This window comes from Anolis sagrei, chromosome 1 (assembly GCF_037176765.1).
Source record: "Anolis sagrei isolate rAnoSag1 chromosome 1, rAnoSag1.mat, whole genome shotgun sequence".
NCBI lineage: Eukaryota > Metazoa > Chordata > Lepidosauria > Squamata > Dactyloidae > Anolis > Anolis sagrei.
This window is the reverse complement of record NC_090021.1, coordinates 164,828,980-164,851,793: the sequence shown is the minus strand read 5'-3', so window position 1 is coordinate 164,851,793 and position 22,814 is coordinate 164,828,980. Positions and strand designations below refer to the sequence as shown.

Here is a 22,814-nt window from a genome sequence, read left to right as displayed (position 1 = left end):
TGGGTCCCCAGGTGTTTTGGTCTACAACCCCCAGAAATCCCAGCCAGTTTACCAGCTGTTGGGATTTCTGGGAGTTGAAGGCCAAAACATATGGAGACCCACAGGTTGAGAACCACTGTTCCAGAGAGTTTTTTTTAGCCACTTGCTAGAATACAGAAACAGATTGTTGAATTCATCTTTGACAAAAGTCAAAAATTGGCATCCGGGATTCCCAAATTCTTTGAATTCAATAGACAATGAAAACTCTTGTGTACTCATGTGTATGGATATGACAGCCTGAAAGATGAAGGATGATGAATTATTTCCATAACATTATGGAAAAAAATTAATACAAAGCTCTGATGGAAAGCAGTGGAAAACAGGCAGAAATAGCAAGTCTACGTGTATTAATGAATCCTCGGCATGCGAGTGTGGAGAAAAGCAAACCACTGACCACCTGCTGCAATGCAACCTGAGCCCTGCCACATGCACCATGGAGGACCTTCTTGCAGCAACACCGGAAGCACTCCAAGTGGCCAGATACTGGTCAAAGGACATTTAACCAACTACCAAACTCACAAGATGTGTATTTTTCTGTCTGTTTGCTTTGTTCTGTTAGAAATGTAATATATAATGGACTGGTTGCTCTGACACGACAAATAAATACGTGTATTAAGATATGTAAATGATAATAATTTGTACTTAATGAAAAAATTAACTGATTGACTGAATAAGGTAGATAAGCATGTACACGTCAAAAATATTGGTACCTGATTATATCTGCCACGATTTGCTTTTCTGTTATGTACCATAATCAAAATAAACAGGATGGTGAATTATTGAACACTGCAGGGCAGATGGGAAGTTGTAATGGGAACCAATGAGATTGGTGTGATATATGATTTCCACATGACTTGCTAGTATTGTGCAAAGATGTGGTGAATCCCACGCCATATTCTGCAGTCTGACACTTCCTGGTTACCTAATTAGAGAGATCCTGCCACAAATCCTGGCAGAAGGCTCATGCTGTCTTCCTTCCTGACAACTTCTTTGCCTCTCCTCTTGAATAACTAGAGCAACACACTGCCCCAGAGTGTGGTGGAGGCTCCTTCTTTGGAGGCTTTAAAGCATACACTGGTTGGCCATCTGTCGGGGTGATTTGAATGTGATTTTCCTGCTTCTTGGCAGGGGGTTGGACTGGATGGCCCATGAGGTCTCTTCCAACTCTAGGATTCTATGATTCTATGAACTTTCCTTGGCACTGAATGGGCATAAACTTGTTCACTAAGAACTAGGCATGATACAACTTAGACTAGGCAATACCATTACTTAGAGCAGGGATCCTCAAACTAGGGCCCGAGGGCCGGATACGGCCCTCCAAGGTCATTTGCCCGGCCCTCGCTCAGGGTCAACCTAAGTCCGAAACAACTTGAAAGCACACAACAACAGCAACAACAACAACCCTATCTCATCAGCCAAAAGCAGGCCCAGACTTCCCATTCAAATACTAATAAGTTTATATTCATTAAAATTGTTCTTCATTTTAATTATTGTATTATTTTAAAGTGTTTTGAACTACAAATAAGATTTTTAAAAAAACATGAATGAATTCTTATGCACACTGCATACGTAAGAATTCATTCATGGTGGGGTTTTTTTTCAAATTACAATCCAGCCTTCCAACAGTTTGAGGGGCTGTGATCTGGCCCTCTGTTTAAAAAGTTTGAGGATCCCTGACTTAGAGGATTCACGCTCTTTCTTCCTTCCTGTTCCATCCACTGTGTTCAGGGAACATCACTTCTGAATGAAGAACAAGATGGCTTTCCCTTCCATCTATGTCACTGGTAATTGCCTCTAGGACAGTGGTTCTCAACCTGGAGCCCCAGATGGTTTTGGCCTTCAACTCCCAGAAATCCTAACAGCTGGTAAACTGGCTGGGATTTCTGGGAGTTGTAGGCCAAAAACATCTGGGGACCCCAGGTTGAGAACCACTGCTCTAGGATCTGGAAAATTCACAATGTGTAGTGTCAGGTTCTTCATCTTTAATGTAAGTGCCTAAATACTCTGAAGGTACCAGATCTGACCTGACCTCGGAAGCTAAATACGATGAGGCCTGGTTAGTCCTTAGATGGGGGATCACTAAGGAACACCAATGCTGCATGCTGCATTTCAGAGGAAAGAAATGGTTGTTCTTTGCCTATGAAATGAATAGTGTCACCATAATCAACAGGCAACTTGGAGGCACATACACGAGTGGCTAACCCTACAGTCTGTCCTGACTGAAACAAATACTGAATAAATGTACCAGCCAGGTTATGAACTGCAGTAGCAGGACTCCTTATTTTCATGAAATTAGGGCTTCACTGTCCAGCCTTGCTGATACATTGGTTTGGCCTTTTCCCCAACTGAGGAAAAGTGGTTTTTAGCACTGGAGAAGAAGGAAGCATAGTCCAAGTACTTTTGGGGAAGGGTCACAGAATAGTCACTGTGCTATTGTCCAGTGGTGATTTCTTTAAAAGGCTATCTGAATTACACTGAAAAAGAGAGAGCAATAAACAAATCAGTGTAAAACATTTCAATGTGCGTGCTGCAAGCTCAGAAGGAATTGTGCTATTTCTCACAGGCAGTGACAAATGTATAGCAGACCAGGACCACAGTAGCCAGGACCCACATTTACAGGATACGCAAATGAAACACACCCACATAAGAGGGATACACACATGTAGAACATACAGTTGTAAGTGAAAATCCGCGAAACAGCGACGCCATAGTAATTGAACCGGTAAAGACTAAGAGTTACTGGACCACAATGTTTGGATTGAGTTGGATGATGTTTTTAATTCGGTGAACTGTCTTTTATATGTATTTTAAAATTTATGTATTATGTATGTTGTTTTTAAAATGTTATTTATTGTGTGGCATTGAATTTTTGCTGTTGTTAGCCATTCTGAGTTCCTCCACGGAGGTAGAGAAGAACGGGATATAAAAAGTTCTAAATTCTAAATAAATTATCATCATGACAATATATTTCACTATAATTTTGGTGCCAATAAAAATGTTGACTTACACTGAATAGACTGCACGTGTGTCATTAAGAAACTGAGACAGCCACTGTGTTGATTACAATGGCTACGAGATTCCCTTGGAGCTCTCTAAGGTGATGAAGTTTGTCTTTCATAAATGCCAAAATGCAAGACACTGTAACTGCTGATTAGAGATAAGTGATTTTAAAAGTACCTGGAGTGGTATGAGCTGAATTAAATACCTGAGTTTGAAATTCCTGATGTGAAAAACACACCACCGCTCTAGCATTTGCAAACAATCACTGAATGAGATGGCAGCATTAAAGCTAGCTCTTAGATATGGGGCAGGGAGATCTTCAACGGACTAGAATTAAAAAAGAGTGCATTGAATCTAATAATAAATCTCCCAGAAATCATGGTGATGACTAAATAGTATGCAAAGTGTTGCATAAGTAGTAAGCAAAATGTTATACAACTGGTGAATCTTTTTGCTAGAATATTTGATTAAAAGGATAGCTGTATGAATCAATTTAATCTATTTCCTGTTTGGACATATGGACACAGAAATTTGAATCTTCCCTGCAATTTTTTTTTGCCCCTTTTCACTGACTTAACAAGGATTCACTTGCAAATGACATTTTTTTTCTCTTTTAGAAACCTTTGTATCTGTAACATTAAAGAAACATGTAAACATGAGGGCATTTTGAAACTAAAAATCAGAACTACTGGTATTAAACCATGCGTAAGCAAGCTAATAAAATGTAGTGATTTGATTCAGTCATAAAAATGAAGAAAAACAAAATTTTTCACAGATTTTAATGGTCATATTAGCACACAGTTCTTATGTGTTAGCGGTATTAAAGCCTGTAGGACTGCTGTTAGGATTCTTAGGACTTCATCCCACACAACCATTACTGCTCAAGCAGGGAGCTTTGAGATGGTTGAACAGAAGCTCTCCGAAGCTCTTGGTGCTCTTACTGCCTATTACAGGGAAAACCAGCTGATCCCTAATCCATCTAAAACATAGACATGTGTTTTTCACCTTAAGAACAGACAAGCATCCTGAGCTCTAGGATCACCTGGGAAGGAATCCCACTGGAGCATTGCAGCGCACCCAAATACCTGGGAGTCACCCTGGACCGTGCTCTTACCTACAAGAAGCACTGCCTGAACATCAAGCAAAAGGTGGGCGCTAGAAACAATATCATATGAAAGCTGACTGGCACAACCTGGGGATCACAACCAGACACAGTGAAGACATCTGCCCTTGCGCTATGATACTCTGCTGCTGAGTATGCATGCCCAGTGTGGAACACATCTCACCACACTAAAACAGTGGATGTGGCTCTTAATGAGACATGCCGAATTTTCACGGGGTGTCTGCGCCCTACACCACTGGAGAAACTACACTGTCTAGCCGGTATTGCACCACCTTACATCCGCCGGGAAGTAGCAGCCAATAGTGAAAGGACGAAGGCAGTGACATCTCCAGCCCATCCCTTGTATCAGCCAGCACATCAATGACTTGAATCAAGAAATAGTTTTCTAAGATCTACAGAGACACTCGCTGGAACACCCCAGCAAGCGAGAGTCCAAAAGTGGCAGGCTTAAACCTCAATCAATGGCTGATACCAAATAAGAGACTCCCTCCTGGGCACACAGAAGACTGGGCAACTTGGAAGACATTTTGCCTGTGCTATTGTATTACTGCACTCACTCAATTAGCTATCTGGATAACGTGCTCTACTTATTCCGTAGAAGCATAGTGAAAGAACCAAGGCAGAGACACTCCAGCTCATCCCCTGTTTGGGTATCAGCCAGCACGTCGACGACTTAAATCTAGAAATAGTTTTCTAAGGTCTACAGAGACACTCGCTGGAACACCTCAGCAAGCGAGAGTCCAAAAGTGGTAGGCTCAAACCCAGAACCTCAACCAATGGCTGATACCAAATGAGAGACTCCCCCCTGGGCACACAGAAGACTGGGCAACTTGGAAGGCGCTGAACAGACTGTGCTCTGGCACCACGAGATGCAGAGCCAATCTTAAGAAATGGGGTTACAAAGTGAAATCCACGACATGCGAGTGTGGAGAAGAGCAAACCACTGACCACCTGCTGCAATGCATCCTGAGCCCTGCTACATGCACCATGGAGGACCTCCTTGCGGCAACACCAGAGGCACTCCAAGTGGCCACATACTGGTCAAAGGACATTTAATCAACTACCAAGCTTACAAATTCTGTGTTTTGTCTGTTTGTTCGTTCGTTTGTTTGTTTGTGTTGCTGATGACACAATAAATAAATAGCATTCTCTTTCCTTCTACCCTATAGACATTCCTTTTTAAAATGAAGCATCAAGACTGAGAACACTAAAATTCAAGATATTAGGCATGGTTTCCACTAAAACATTGTCTGCTGTTGGAAAGCCCATGCTTGCTGTTTCTTGCTTCCCTCTACCGGTGGAAAGAGAAAAGACATGGACTCAAGTTTGATGCTTGGTGGCAAGCGGAGAAGAGTTGGTGAGAGGGACATCAGCATTTCTGTTGAAAAGGTATTCAGAACTCAACTCAAAGTTTTGAGGAAAGAATGTTTGTCTTGAATTTTTCTGCAGGATTAAAAGGCCAAACAAGCACACTCTTTTTTTCCCCATAGCTTCTCCTTTTTGATGTTGTTAAGTTTGTTGTAGTGCTACCATCTGGTGGTCATTTTTTCCCTTTCCAGGTATGTTCCTGTGAAAGACATTACATCTCCTGTTGAGGCATTAGCATAGCCATCTAGTGTCATTTTCCCAGAAGACCTCCTAGGAACCTGTCTTTTGCTAATCTCCTCTTAATTTTCTTACTTATGAGCACATCAACAAACTCCCGAGGCCATTCTAGTTTCCTAGTGGTAAAGGAGATTACTAATGCCTTGCCATTAGTAATCTCCTTTACCAACACCAAAGTTCACCTGAATAATCTGTACAGCACTCAATCAGTAGGAATCATGTTATCTTGGTTGTGGACTCAACAAAATGATCTAATCTAGTAACAGGAGGAGAGGAATTACTTAAATTTGTTTTGCGGGCTGTTCACAACAATTTGCAGCTACTCTGTCCCCATTGCTGCTTCACTGCCTTCTGTTTCTCAATGTCATTCTTTCTTAAGAAATCCTAAACTAGAACATTATGAGGATTTCCCAAGGATTTGCACCTTCTCTGAGGAATACTGCATTGCCACAATAGTTAAAACAAAGAATTTAGCATCCAAAATATATAATGCTGTTCTAGATAATCAATAGAAACTTCTCCAAAGGGTTCAAGCTGCTCAGGTGACAGATCCATATACCTCTATTGCAGATTGAGGGTGCATCTACACTGTAGAACTAATACACTGAAGATGCAAGACTGACCAGACTCTGTACCCGATTATTTCCATTAATGCCTCGAGGCTGTTACTGGATGGCTGCGTGCCAGCAGGTTGAGGGTGAATCCAGCAAAGACAGAGATCCTATGGCTGGGTCAACTGGGCAGTGGGGACATCAAGCTGCCTACCCTGGATGGTGAGGCACTACGCCCATCATCACTGGTAAAGAGTCTGGGAGTCCTTTTGGACCCTCTGCTGACGATGGAGGCCCAGGTCTCTGCCGTTAGCAGAACCACTTTTTTTCATCTGCTGCAGGCTAGATGGCTGGCCCCCTACCTGTCCAGGGACAACCTAGCTACGGTGATCCAGGCTACGGTCATCTCAAGACTGAACTACTGTAACGCCCTCTACATTGGCCTTCCTCTGTCGGTGATCCGGAAGCTCAAGTTGGTACAAAATGCAGCTGCTCGGCTTCTTGCGGGAATTCCGATGAGATGCCACATAACACCAATCTTACTACAGCTGCATTGGTTACCAATTGAGCACCGGATTATATTCAAAGTGATGGTACTTACCTTTAAGGCCTTGCATGGTCTGGGGCCGATGTACCTGAGGGACCGCCTCACCCCCTACCAACCCCAGAGATCCCTCCGTTCTGAGGACCAAGATGTATTGGAAATTCCCAGTGTCAAGACCTTGCGTCTAACAGCAACAAAACGCAGAGCCTTCACAGCAGTGGCACCATCACTCTGGAATACTCTGCCACCTGAAGTCCGTGCCTTGTGGGACCTATCAGCTTTCCGCAAGGCTTGCAAGACATACCTGTTTCGATAGGCCTTTGATTTTTGATATTACTGTTTTTAAATTGTTTTAAATTGTTTTTAAATTGTGTTAGATTTTAGCCGTTCTTGTAAGCTGCTCCGAGGCCCAGGGGAGTGGCGGCATATAAGTTCGAATAATAAATAAATAAATAAATGCAGTTTCGCATCACTTCAACTGCCATGGCTCAATGCTATGGAATTCTAGGATTTGTCATTTGCTGAGGCATCAGCACTCTTTGACAGAGAAGGCTAAGAATTTGTAATAGTAGTAAAGATAAAGATTTCCCCTTAACATTAAGTCCAGTCGTGTCAGACTCTGGGGGTTGGTGCTCATCTCCATGTCTAAGCCGAAGAGTCGGCATTGTCCGTAGGCACCTCCTAGGTCATGTGGCTGACATAGCTGCAAAGAGCACCGTTACCTTCCTGCTGAAGTGGTACCTATTGATCTACTCACATTTGCATGTTTTTGAACTGCTAGGCAGTTCAGGAGGGTTTTGATTACGTTTTCTTACCCTGGTAAAGGGAGTTGGACTCGTTGGCCTTAAGTATTTTCTGTTGGTCATGGGGGTTCTATGGCAGAAGCTGGGGCTAACAATGGGAGCTCACCACATCTGCAAATTCAAATTACCAACCTTCTGGTCAGCAAGTTCTGCAGCTTAGAGGTTTAACCCGCTGCACCACCACAGCCCCTGACAACTCCCATAATTCCATAGCAATGAGTTGTGGCCGTTAAAGTGATACCAAATTACCTTAATTTTATAGTGTACTTGCATCCTGAAATTGGAATAGCATCCTTCAACAGTACTGAAAGAGAATATATATAAAATCATATTCTACCACTTAATGTCATTAATTAATGTAAATAAATCTTATTCCAATCGAAGTTGATGTGACTAGAAAGAAAATTTAATTTATATGGCTAACTAGCCATCCTCTGCCATACGTTGTTGTGGCCCAGTCTCGTGAGCTGGAAAATAAAGTAATGAGAAAGTGTTGGTTTCTAATATACGTAATTTCTTGATGCTTGTGGGTAAACAGTATTTCTTGCTGTTTCTTTGTCAGTGTTGATGTGGAGAGTGTCTGGTTTGCCCACTCTGGAACAAGCAACATTTCATTGTCCTTCTTTAGGGGTACCTTTCAAATCTAGGATACTATATCTCTGCGTGTGTGAACCATATTATCTATATCTATGGCTAGATGGCTCTTTGTCAGGAGGGCTTTGATTACGTTTTCTTGCCCTGGTGAACGAAGTTGGATTCTGTTGGGCATGGGGGTTCTGTGTAGGAAGTTCATCCCAATTCTCTCATTCGTGGCGTTCAGAATGCTCTTTGGTTTTAGGTAAACTATAAATCCCAGCAACTACAACTCCCAAATGCCAAGGTCTATCCCCCCCCCCCCCCAAACTCCATCTATGTTCATATTTGGGCATATGGAGTATTTTTGGCAAGTTTGGTCCAGATCCATCATGGTGTGAGTCCACAGTGCTCTCTGGATGTAGGTGAACTACAACTCCCAAACTCAAGGTCAATGCCCACCAAACCCTTCTACTGTTTTCTGTTGGTCATGGCAGTCCTGTGTGCAATGTTTGGTTCAATTCCATCGTTGGTGGAATTCAGAATGCTCTTTGATTGTAGGTTAACTATAAATCCTAGCAACTACAATTCCCAAATGACAAAATTAAATTTTTTTGAGTGATTGTCACTCCTTGGTTAGTAAGTGTCTTGTGGCCAAATTTGGCAGCAATTTGTCCAGTGGTTTTTGAGTTATGTTAATCCCAAAGACGAACATTACGTTTTATTTATATAGATAGTATACTACCACTTGATGTCATTAATTAATGTAAATAAATCTTATTCCAATTGAAGTTGATGTGACTAGAAAGAAACTTTAATTTATATGGCTAATTGCCCCAAAATAAGATACTTCTGGGAGCAGAGACTTAATTCACGTTGGAGTATATTAACAATGGTGATAACTTACTACTATTATTTTTACAAAGAGCAATGAAGATTTGCATCATAAAAATCTTAGATCTGTTATCAATGGCTAAAAATGTTTTAGCTAAAGGATAGAAACTTACAGAGGAAGGGGATCTTCTTGTATGGCAGATAAAATTTTGCGGACGTGGCATGAAATGGAAAGTCAGTTGCTAGTCTTAAAGTTCTTAAAGTGGAAACTAGGAGATACAAGTTTGTTGTGCTATGGCTTTTGTAATTAATACATTTGCTATCATGAAAATATGCTTTTGTAATTAATACATTTATATGTACAATTACAAAATATGCTTTTGTAATTAATACATCAATGTTTTTGTAATTAATACATTTGCTATCCTGAAAATATCTGTGATTCCTTATATACGTTGGAGCCCCCAGTGATGCAATGGGTTAAACTCTTGTGCTGGCAGGACTGCTGACCAAAAGGTCAGCAATCCAAATTTGGAGAGCAGGGTGAGCTCTCATCTGTCAGCTCTAGCTTCTCATGCGGGACCATGAGAGAAGCCTCCCACTGGATGGTAAAACATCCAGGCATCCCCTGGGCAACGCCCTTGCAGACAGCTAATTCCCTCACACCAGAAGCGACTTGCAGTTTCTCAAGTCGCTCCTGACACGAAAAAAAGTATTTACATTGGAGAGATTCCTTATGGGATTCTCGATACCTAGTAGTTGTTGTTTTTATGTGTTATCCAGTTATTTTCGACTCTAGATGGCACTAATATCAATCCATCGCAAGGTTACTTGGCAAGATTTGTTCAGTAGGATTTGGGACTGCCTCTTCTGTGTCTGAGAGAGTGTAACTTGCACATGGTCACCCTGTGGGTTTCCATGACTGAAAGGAGATTCGAATCCTTATGGCTCTCTCCTGATATTATTTGAGAACACAGAAATGCTGGACCACACCAACAACCACCATGTCAGACTACACAGAGAAGCCATTGAAATCCACAAGCATGTGGACAATTTCAACAGAAAGGAAGGGACCATGAAAATGAACTAAATCTGGCTACCAGTATTAAAAAACTCTAAAATTACTACAGCAAAACAGCAGAGAGGAAACAACCAGGCACATCTTAACACCTCTCAACAGGGTATTTTCCCAGGCTCAGCCAGGCCTTCAAATGCTAATGAAGGTGATCAGGTGAAACATTCACACCTAGCTCCAGCAGAGAAGAGCTCTTTGCCCCACCCCAGCCATTCCACAGATATATAAACCCATTGTCCTAATTCCAACAGACCTCACTACCTCTGAGGATGCTTGCCATAGATGCAGGCGAAACGTCAGGAGAAATGCCTCTAGAACATGGCCCTATAGCCCGAAAAAACCCACAAGAACCTAGTGATTCCAGCCATGAAAGCCTTCGACAATACATCTCTCCTGATAGTTTACGTTTTGGTATGGAGCTTCTTTTGTGAAGCTCCATTCACTTCAAAGTGAATCCATTTGTCGTGGTGTCCACATCCATTCAAACAAATGACGCAACCTTTACAAACTGCGGCGTCCTTGCAGCCATCATCAAATCACTGCTCCGTATTGCATGTTTGGAGGTGTTACAAATTTTAAACCAGGCAACCTAAATCCTCAACACAGCAGGAGGCAATTTAATTTTTGCTGGAACAGCAATTAGTTCCATGTTCTGTTCTCCGTAATCCTTTCCTATCCTTGACCCCAGGTATCTGAATTCTAACTTGTTTGCTTCTAACATATCCAGAAAAAGATCAAGATACTCGCCTCTGGGAACATGAGTGGAATTGAGAGGGGATTTAAATGTCTTACTTTTCAGCATGGTGAAACAAACACAGCAGTAGATTAATGCAAGGATTTAAGCTTACCCAGCATGAGAGCTTTGAAAAAAATTGCATTAACAGTTCAGAACTGCTTTGAGGAGCAGCAAATTAAGGTCTCCCAAGCAAATGAACAAGCACAAAGCAAAAGTATTGCTTGCGCTTCTGCAGATACTGATGGATCTGAAAAATAAGCAGACCGGGCAGACTCTAGGGCCTCTCCAGCCCAAGATTAAAGGGTCTACCTAGTCCAGCATTCTGTTCACACAACAGCCAACTGCTTGCCTAGGGGAACACCACCAACAGTTCAAGGGTGGGTAAACTCTGGCTCTTCCTCCCTGCTGTAACAGTTAAGCAAAGAATAGGTGAGAAGTATCCCAGGGACTCTTGCTCTGAACTCACATATGCAGTCAGCCTCATGTACAAGCCATTCACTTTGAAGTCATCTGTGGCTCATTACCTGTTCTTTTAACTATGCCGTTGCAAGGCTATACAGAAATAATCAGGGCCGCATGCCAAAAACTTGTGGCACACAGGAAGAGGAAAAGGATTCAGAACCTACAGGTGTGTGAGGCTAGCTCCTTTTTTGCCCTGAGACTACACTAGGCAGTCCAGTCCCGTCCCGTCCCGTCCCGTCCCCCCCGAGATATTCCCAGTTTTTCCACTTTCATCAGGTAGAAAGACTGTAGAGGTTGCTAGTGTTCTTTTGAATGTAGGTAAAGGTAAAGGTTGTCCCCTGACATTAAGTCCAGTCGTGTCCGACTCTGGGGGTTGGTGCTCATCTCCATTGCTAAGCCAAAGAGCCGGCATTGTCCGTAGACACTTCCAAGGTCATGTGGCCAGCATGACTGCATGGAGTGCCATTACCTTCCCGCCAGAGCGGTATTTATTATTCATTTACTATATTTGTATACCACCTTTCTCAGCTGATCGGCAACTCAAGGCAGTTTCCAACTAATCAGTACACATAAAACATAATATAAATTAAGACATTAAACAGTATAAAACACCACAAGAGCAATTAAAACATCATTAGCATCTCCTTATTATCAAGCTTTGTCCAGTTCTATTGTCAAGTCATTTGATTTCCTATGTTAGCTACTCTGCATTTGTGAACACTTGCTCAAACAGCCATGTTTTTACTTGCCTATGAAATGTTAAGAGTGAGGGAGCAGATCTGATATCCCTAGGCAGGGTGTTCCATAGCCGAGGGGCCACCACTGAGAAGGCCCTGTCTCTCGTCCCCGCTTAATGTACTTGTGACGAAGGTGGGACCGAGAGTAGGACACCATTAGCAAACCACATTATTCCTCCTTGGCCTAACAGTTTATGATCTTTTAAAAACTAGTTTCTTTAACCATTTCATTAGATCCTGAATATTGTCCTGTATCAATCAAGGCACTTTTCTGAAAAGTAATGAATAGGAGAAAGCCTTCTGGTGCTGCCTTTCCAAACATATTGTTTGCCTACAAAAAAAGGGGGAAAGCAATTTAATTTTTTGCAGGCTGTGTTCTTCCATTTCCAGAGTACTTGAATTTTTGTTTTTGTAATGTACACAACAACCCCTAACATCTGCAACAATCCTGCAATATCTTTTGCTTTTCCTGCATGGCAGAGGGTCGGACTAGATGGCCCATGTGTCCTCCAACTCTATTATTCTATGATTCTCACAACTACAGTGGACCAGCATATATACCCCTCATCGGCAGAATGAGGCGGCACATTCTCATTTCACGCCGGTTTGATTAATGAGTCTCAGCTAATTGTGTAAAGGATTCCTTCCCTTTACAAAGCAAGTTCGGGTTATTGTTGGGCCAATCATGACCAACATGTGAAAATAAGAGACGTTTAGTTTTCAAGCACTGAAGCCAAAAGAGGGCAGTTTGGAGCAAGTCGCAGAGCAACACCCACTTCTTTGAAGGGATGTTACTATGCGCTGCGAAACCTGTAAACCTTGGGCTGAAAGCCTTCCCCACTCCCTCCCGCACTCCCACGCTCCCCTTGCCTCTCCTGCTTTTCTAGACAGATCTTGCCCCCTCTCCAAGAGCAAGCAAGGCACACCGGCTAATAAGCAGGTGGATGGATTTCACATTTCAGGGTTTTTAATATTTCACTTTCATATTTTTTTTTCCAGAGAATGATCCTGCTGAGAGGTTGAGGATTGGTGTTGATCATTTCCCCACCCCACCCTCTCTGACACTTGGGTGTATTGCTCTGAAAGATATCCCCTGAGAAAACATTAAACAAAAAAGGGGGTTGGAAGTGGGGGGGGGGGGCTGAAGAGGAATGGAAAGGAAAGGGGAAAGAAAGGCTGCTTTTCAAAGCGAACTTCTCAATCTGCCCACATCAAAATAAGAGACAACTGGCCCTTTGAAGTTCAGGACACAGAATTCTCACCCAGTCTGCAGGGGAATAAAAGAAATGTGCTTTATAAATCACATGTGTGTCTGTGCGCTCTCTCTTTCTTAATACCTCTCATACACTTGCGCTCATGCATGCACACATGCTTGATCACCCTGCCCACAGTAAAGATATGAGGGACCTTACAACACCTCTTCAGGACAATGAAATCACGTAACTGTTGTCTGTTCTATAGAAAACACTGTGGAGTATGTGGGTGTACATGCCTTCACGTTGCCTGTAGATTGATAGCAGCCCCATGAATTTCACAGGGTTTTCTTAGGTAAGAATTAGTGGTGGTTTTGCCCATTCCTTCCTCTGAAATATAGCCTACAGCACTATAAAATAAAGACAAAAGCTTTGTGCGTGATCTCTCTGTCTAATACACATACTCTAAAGACCAAATATTATACCATGTCTGTGCTGGTCTTCGGTTTGTTGTACCCACCTGTTCACTTGTTCATTTCTTACACAAGGATTTTTTGTTGACATTAAATACAAGAGTTGAGATGAGTAGCTGACTGAAAGGGCAGAAAATGTGCTCGGTCAACCCCGCTGTTTAAGGAGCTCCACTGGCTGCCGTTTATTTTCCGGTCCCAATTCAAGGTGCAGGTTCTTACCTACAATGCCCTGAACGGTTTAGGACCCACCTACCTGTGTGACCGCTTTCCGAACCTACGCAATCTCTTCGATCTTCCGGAAAGGCCCTTCTCTCGCCCCCCCCCCCCCATCGCAAGTGCAACTTGTGGGGACGAGGGAGAGGGCCTTCTCTGTGGTGGCCCCTCGGCTCTGGAACTTGCTCCCCAGAGATATTAGACAAGCCCCCACTCTGGCAGTCTTCAGGAAGAGCTTGAAAACTTGGCTGTTCCAGTGTGCCTTCAATGCATGAAAGAACAATAATTCCCTGGCCTGACCAGTTCTTGCAAAAGGCCCTCGGAAGCACTTTATTTTACCCGTTAGTACAATCAAACCCTACTTTATCCTCCAGATCCCCTGTCCAGATGCATTACACTGCTGTCTCACTCAGTGTTTTAATTTTTTAATCTATTGGAACTGGCCCTGCCCACTGTAATCGATTCTGTGTTTTAAATGTTGCGATTTATTTTGTTTGATGTGTTATTTATAATGGTTTTGTATTGTATTTTTATTTTCTTTATATTTTATTGTTGTGTTCTGATGTATATTTATATATTGTATTGCTGGGCTTGGCCTCATGTAAGCCGCCCCAAGTCCCCTTGGGGAGATGGTGGCAGAGTATAAATAAAGTTTTATTATTATTAGTCAGGATAGTAATACTTCTACTATCCTAACTTAAACAATCCTAAACTTCCACCATGTGATCATTCACAGGAAGGTTTATCATTCTGAGTGGAAAGAGAACGATAGCTGAAAAGCAGCAAAAGTGAACTTGGGTGCATTTAGCTCAAAATGAAGGTTGTGGAAGGAGGCAGTAGAGAGAGGAAGTAGCAACCAGAACTGATTTTAGGAAAGGAACTTAATAGGGCACAAGACACAAGATGTGTTTTGGAATGGACAAATGAAAGATCTCTCCAAAGGAAAGAATGGGAATTGGTTGGAGAGGAGTCAAAAGCAAATCACAGAAAACATTAGGTTTGCGAAAGAAAAGAGTTGAATGCAGAGCTGCGGGAAAGACCCAAGTAGAGTATCTTTGAGGGAAGAGGAAGTCAGGGGCTTAGACGGGGCTTAGATGGAGTCGAAATGGCATAGAAATGGGGAGAAAAGCCTTGGGCTGCCAGTAGACTTTTTAATATTCATAGTGTTCTGCAGTCCTCATCCTACTCTTGCATACCATTGGACTCCTTTCCAGATGGCAGTTTTTGACCTTAAAATCTAACAAGGATTTCTGGGCTGTATGACCATGTTCCAGAAGCATTCTCTTCTGACGTTTCACCCACATCCTCAGAGGTTATGATTTCCGGGCTGTATGGCCAGGATTTCCAGGCTGCATGGCCATGTTCCAGAAACATTCTCTTCTGGAGAGGATACCTGCCATAGATGTGGGTGAAACGTCAGGAATGCATGGCCATACAACCCAGAAAACTCACAGCAATCCAGTAATTCCAGCCATGAAAGCCTTCAACAACACATCTAACAAGGATTGTTAATGTTAGGGTACAACCATGTGAAATGTTGCTCTAAGGAACATTTCTAGTGCGCATACTATTTGAAGACACAGCCAAAAAGATCATACCTGGTTTATAATGCTGAAGCTTGGAAACTCCTGGCCATGTTTCCTCTGTTGGGACTCCCAGTACCTGTACAAAGCAAAATACATAAATTAATGTCTCCTCTGAATACATTTACGCACCAAATCAGATTCTAATATCTGTTAAATTCCCGAAAAGGAACCTAGAGATGTTTTCTTGCCACGAGAGGAGGGCATACAAATGTGTTTGAGTGACTGCGCCAGCAAGTGCCATTTCCAATGTGTCAGCAGTTGTCAAAACCACTGCACAGGCTTATTTACACCTAAGGTGCTCCCCTAGAAAGCTGATGAGTGACTCCCGACAGTAGCTTGCTCAAATGATAGGCATTCAGAAGTTGTACACCGCGGCTGTGAGAGAGACCCCTGCTGTTTTGAGATGAAAGGGAATAGGTAGTAAACGGATCTTCTGACAGGTGTTCAAAAACAATCCAAGGCTCGATGCAAAGACAGGCTGGGCCTCAAGAAAACCCGATCCTGATTAGTCCACCTTGAGAATCTGTCCTCAAGCAAATAAATCTGCCTGAATAAAGATGAGATACCCACAAGCAACCTTTTGGTTGCTAGCTGAATGAAAAATACAGTACCCAGTTCTTCTGTGTATTGTTTGCCTTAGGAATTGCATGGTTCTCATTTAGAGGTGTACTAACAAAGTCTGAATGCAGGGATCATTATTCACATATACCTGCTCACTTTCCTTCACCACCCCACCCCCTGCCTTCTCAGTGTATTGTTTTCCAATTTAATATATATATATATTGTGAGGCAGTGCATGGAGATCTTTCCTGTTTCAAATACAGTTACAGTCAGGATTAAATGCCAGTTTATTTAAACAGAGAGTTAAAGTTGTTTGTATCCCCACTTCCCTGTTGCCAGCTTGCTATCAGTTCAGAAAAAGATATAAAAGATTATTTCTCTTATCGACTCAACAATATCATGCAAAACGTTACAACTCAAGGATAAGGTTTCTTGGTGTGTTTTTTCCTTTTTGTTATAGGCTATAGAAATTCTCTGAACTATGTTACACAACACGGGAGCCCTCACTCTGTGAAATAAGTAATAGAAACTCATTGAAAACAATCAGATAGGCATGTGAAAAACACTTGTTTCACTGATCTCTAATGGTCTTGTTGGGTATTATCCAGTAAGACAGGAGCACTGGGTTAACAGGTCGTAGGTTTGAACCCAGGGAATATCGAATATCAGTCAATTTTTCCTTTTCTGTTGCATGCACCAATAATTTTCATTGCAGTTTTCAAATGTGTCATTAGACTCACCATCCAGATCTTCTTCAACTGTTCAAGGGTGTTGGAAACTCCTGGAAACAATGGTTGACCTTGAAGCATTTCAACAAATATGCAGCCTGCACCCCTGGAGGAAAAAAAGTGGTTATTCAGTCAGTCAGAAATATAATGCAGAAAGGAAGAATGTCTAGATAAGGCACTGAAGTAGTGTATTTATTGTTATTATTTTATTGGAGTATGTTATGTTTGTTTGGCTTAAATGCATGCTTTTTCTTTGTCCTTTTGGATGATGTATGTTTTTTGTTGAGATTTAATTAAAATATTTATTATTATTATTATTATTATTATTATTATTATTTTATTTTTGTATCCTGCTTCCATCTCCCCAAATTTCAACATTGTTAAAATATAACAACAAAAATCATAAAAAACATTTCAAACAATATAAAACAACCACAGGATACAATATGTAGCAAACATCTAGCAACCTTCAATAGTCTGAATAGTGTACTGTACTGAGTTCGGACGGGCAACTGGTACAAATCACTTGCCAAAGGATAGGATTGATTGATAAAGTGCTAAAGGAAAATGAACAGGATTCGGACCTGGGGGGTAATATAAGGAGAGCACTATGTCTCTAAAGGGGACAATAGTAATGTTAAGATCTGATTATGGATCAAATTTGGAGCCAGAATTATTTGGGGAACAAAGTTCTGACAGTAGTAACTTGTGATTTATTTTTGTGACCTTGAAGGGTTTTTGTTTATGATCTGAATTTTTGGAGGTGGATTAAATTTTCCAGATTGGAATTGTATCATAAGGTATATCTTTTGACTGGCAAACACAGTCTAATTCAGGTGCTTCTTCCTTAAAGAACTTGGGGGAAAAATTTAATGGACTGTCTTAGGTTCTATTCATTTGAGGAAGAACAAGATGGTGGTTTCTGCTGATATCTGCTGCCAGTGTGACTCTTTTCAATTACAATTCTTTCTATATGCTAAACTAACTGTATGGGATAATCCACATTTGGATACTGGTTTCAGAAGACAGGACTTTTCAAAGTCAATCATTCCATTTCATCTTAGGACACAATTAAAATTAAATATTGAGGTGAGACACTAGTGAAATCAGGCAAAACTCAGCAAATCCTGTTTCCAACTTAAATCACAGAGCTGAGTAATTTTTAATAGCCAATGGAACCTACTTCTGATATCATGATTCCAAACTTAATTTTGGTGTCATTCAATTGACATATTGTTGCTTCCCAAAAGCCCTCTCGCAGTGTCCTTCTGATCTCTGAATTTGATTGAAAGTGGAAAGAAAATATACTGTATCCAATTTCTCTCAAATGTTTTTTCTCAAATGTTCCAAAGTTAACTCTCACCATATATCAATATCAGAAGAATAATCAGTGGCTCCTAGCAGCACATCAGGAGGGCGATATCCAAGTGTCACCACCTCAGCCGAATATGTTTGTCTGGGAAGAGTCTTGGCACGAGCTAGACCTATCAAGATAGAGGGGGAAATTAGTTATTTTAAATCATACATAACTTCAAAATAATGTATGTTCTCATAAAGACAAATATTCAAAATGATGGACCGGAATAATCAAACATGTCAATGAAATAAATATTCACACTATTATGTATATTAAGTGTGTCACAAATGAACAGAGTTCAGAAAAAACTGCCTTATTAATTTATTGTGCTATAAACTGATTAGTTTTTTCCCATCTCATTAGATCTCCAATTAAGACCAAAACTACTTCTGTATATGAGTTAGAGAATTTAAAAACATTAGCATTCATTAGAGTGGACAGCTCTTTTGGCAGACTCATGAAATAAGAAAGCCTAAGGAGAAACTAGGTTCTTGTGGGTTTTTTCGGGCTATAGGGCCATGTTCTAGAGGCATTTCTCCTGACGTTTCGCCTGCATCTATGGCAAGCATCCTCAGAGGTAGTGAGGATGCTTGCCATAGATGCAGGCGAAACATCAGGAGAAATGCCTCTAGAACATGGCCCTATAGCCCGAAAAAACCCACAAGAACCTAGTGATTCCAGCCATGAAAGCCTTCGACAATACATTGAGCATCCCTAAGGAGAAAGGTTATGACTGGACAAATGTGTCACATGGCACTGCTAGTAGCTAGTAGCTCTTGCTGGATCATTGCTGTCTTGAATAGTGAAAGAGAGAATATATTAGGTATCTAACAAAAGTGTGGAGAAGCAAGTGTGGAGAAGAGCAAACCACAGACCATCTATTTATTTATTTATTTATTTATTATTTATTATTTGCACTTGTTAACCGCCACTCTCAGCCCGAGGGCGACTCGTGGCGGTGTACAGAACATAGAAAAGACAACAATTTACAGTAGCATAAGACCATAACACAACATATAAAAATCCGCTTCGTCTAGTTTGGGGTCATAGCCAGTCTCATAGTCATAGTCCATTCCGGTGGTCATTCCAAAAAACAGAGCACTTAGTTGAAGGCCTTTTCGAAGAGCCAGGTTTTCAGGCCCTTGCGGAAGGCCATGAGGGAAGGCGCCTGTCTGATCTCAGCAGGGAGGGAGTTCCATAGCCGGGGGGCCACCACCGAGAAGGCCCGCTCTCTCGTCCCCGCCAGGCGTGCCTGTGAGGCAGGCGGGACCGAGAGAAGGGCCTCCCCAGATGATCTTAAGGTCCTCGTGGGCTCGTAGGCCGAGATGCGGTTCGCAAGGTATCTACCGCAATGCAACCTGAGCCCTGCCACATGCACAATGGAGGACCTTCTTGCGGCAACACCAGAGGCACTCCAAGTGGCCAGATACTGGTCAAAGGACATTTAATAGAATATCAAGCCTGCAAACGTTGTGTTTTGTTTGTTTCCTTGTTTGTTTTAATGCAATACAACTGTTTTGGTTCGCTCCTGACACAATAAATAAATAAAATCTAACAAAAAAATTCTGATAAGCAACTGGAGAGTTCGGATTGTGGAGCAACTGAAGAATAATGGAAATAAGAGGGGAAAGCATTGAAATAAAATGCAGTAAGATAGAAAACTGATTCATTTTTTTAGACATCAAGAAAGCCATTGACCTTACAGAATTCAATGGTCTGAATTCTGTCTTACTGGCCAGGGAGTGCACTGGGACTGTCTTCATCAGGGCTAAGAGCAATAAATAATAATAATAATAATAATAATAATAATAATAATAATAATAAACTTTATTTATATCCCGCCAACATCTCCCCAGTGGGGACTCAGAGCGGCTTACATGGGGCCATATTACAGCAATAAAATCAAAGCATAAACAACAAACAACAACATCATCAAAATACATTAAAAAACAGTCATAAAATAACATTTTCTGGAAGAACCAGAAAACATTGTATCATCAGTCCAAAGTTGTGAGGCACTAATAGCATGTCCTAAACATTTGGATAAACCAGAGATACATAGACAGGCTTGGATTTATTCTTAGGAACTGAAGAATGAACAGAAAGATTCTTCTATTTCTTAAGAGCAGGAGAAACCGCATAGGCAGCCTGCATATATTTTTGTGATGCCAAATGATTTCAAGCTAGGCTAAACTGTACCCAGATTTGACGATGCCAAGGTTTCCTAATAAGTGATGGCTGTTTTGTTGGTACTAGCACAATTCATTGGCACAGTAGATGATGAAGCTAATAGTACTGAAAAGAACTATTTGAGGTAACAAAACCAGTAGAACCAATCAATCAATTATTTATTACGATCTATGACCAGCGCACTTTAGAATGGGGCACAACAAAACCAGTTGTTTTGATAGTCCAGAGAAGGGCTTTAAGATGTGAAACCTGTTCTTACAGACCTGATGGCACATATCCTTTAAAGCAGTGGTTCTCAAGCTGTAGGTCCCCAGATGTTTTGGCCTACAACTCTCAGAAATCCTAACATCTGGTAAACTGGCTGGGATTTCTGGGAGTTGTAAGCCAAAACACCTGGGGACTCACAGGTTGAGAACCACTGCAAAGTATACTGTTTATGCTTAAACTGGAGAAGAATTTTAAAAAAGGACAAGATAAAGAAGAGTAGCTATGAAGTTTCCTATGATGTATCTGAGGTGGTGGATGAAAGAGTACTGAGGAACTTTTTCTGGAACCATACTGAGCAAGGGCATAGAGCGGAGGGGCGGAGGGGGGAATCAACCAAAGAGATTTAGTGCTAGAAATTTCCGAAGATGGTCTGAACAGACACAGAGAATCCCTTATGTGTGAGTCCCAGAGACCACAAAGAAGTAGAACTCTGAAAAACCCAAGCTAACATAGCCAATGGTAAGAAAGATATAATTCAACATCTGGAATTCTGAATTATTCCCATCTCCTGTAACCTTACTATTAACTGAGCTGTAATAAATAAGGCCCCAGTGGCGCAGTGGGTTAAACCACTGAGCTGCTAAGCTTGTTGACCGAAAGGTCGCAGGTTCAAATCCGGGGAGTGGCGTGAGCTTCCGCTGTCAGCCCCAGCTTCTGCCATCCATGTAAATGTGAGTAGGTACCCTCCGGCGGGAAGGTAACGATGCTCCACGCAGTCATGCTGGCCACATGACCTAGGAGGTGTCTACAGACAATGCTGATCTCCATTTCTACAGCTTAGAAATGGAGATGAGCACCACACCCCAGAGTCGGTCACGACTGGACTTAATGTCAGGGAGAAACCTTTACCTTTAATAAATAAGGCAATTGAAGCACAAGTGAGGGATATATGTGTTAGAAAAACTTGGAAGGTGGACCAAAAAGAAGCTAACAATGCAATTATATCGTATCTCCTTCTACGTCCTGCCTCGGAGTTTAAGATCTTCTGGGGAGGCCCTGCTCTCGGCTCCACCTCTATCACAAGTGTGGTTGGTGGGGACGAGGAGCAGGGCCTTCTCGGTGGTGGCCCCTCGCCTGTGGAATTCGCTTCCCGGGGAAATTAGGTCATCGACATCCCTCCTCTCTTTTAGAAGGAAACTAAAAACATGGATATGGGACCAGGCCTTTGGGTAATCTGGCAGATAGACAAAAGACAATGACAACTAGAACTGGATAGGATTATGACAATGTGGAATGAACTTACGGATTTTGAGCTTGGCAAACGTTGATCACTAGATTGGTTTTTATTTGTTGTACTGTATAACTGGATTGTTTTAATTGTTTTATAATTGTTGCTGCTATGTATTTATCTTACTATTGTATTGCTGGCATCGAATTGTGCCTTTTGTAAGCTGCCCTGAGTCCCCCTTCGGGGGTTGAGAAGGGCAGGGTAGAAATACTCGAAATAAATAAATAAATAAATAAATAAATCTTAATTGAATGGTTTGTAAGATAAGATGCCGGTATTTTGCTTAATATTCAGATTTAGTTTTTGGTAGTTGACATCACTGGGTGAGTTCTTGTGACTGGCTGATCTCCTACCACAACTTTCACCAACAGATTTAATATCATAATTTGGCTGCACGATGAATACTGTGTTTTCTCAAGAGTGAAATTGAGGCTTGTGTTAGCCCGAATCCTCTTTTATAATTCCATAATTATTGCAGGTTCTGGTTTCACCCTTCTTGAAGTGGCTTCAGAAGTATGGAGGAACAAATACGTATATTTAAGTATATAAACAAATATATAATTTACCCCCTAAAATGGAACAAGTGTGAGAATCAAATCCTAGACTGTAAAGAGTGTTGAGTTCACAGTGGTGGTTAAGCTTACACTCCCAATTGACACAGGAAGAGGTCATAAACTGAGTGAGAGCATTAGTCTGCCAAGCCCAGAACTGTCTACTCTGAGTGGCAGCAATTTTCCCAGGACCCAAAGAAAAATGTTCTCCTTCACTTTCTTCTTAACCTCCTTGAACAGAGATAACAAGAAAGTTGCTCTGGAGTCATCACACAAAAAACATGAGCCATATCAGTGATGTCTAGGACCAGCTTCTAAACATTCTTTATATCTATCTATCTATCTCACATGGATCTGAAGCAAATTACCACTCCAGAGCAGTTGG

General features: G+C 41.6%; 1 protein-coding gene across 1 annotated transcript in view; it reads right to left on the bottom strand.

The window, feature by feature from the left end:
• Nucleotides 1–22,814, bottom strand: part of CDK15 (cyclin dependent kinase 15) — a 73,528-nt gene that overhangs the window by 30,774 nt on the left and 19,940 nt on the right. Inside the window, exons 8-10 of the mRNA XM_067470090.1 lie at nt 18,200–18,320; nt 16,849–16,942; nt 15,560–15,623 (exon numbers count right to left, since the gene is read on the bottom strand). Of these exons, the coding sequence (XP_067326191.1) occupies nt 15,560–15,623; nt 16,849–16,942; nt 18,200–18,320 (279 nt within the window). The remainder of the gene's footprint in view (nt 1–15,559; nt 15,624–16,848; nt 16,943–18,199; nt 18,321–22,814) is intronic.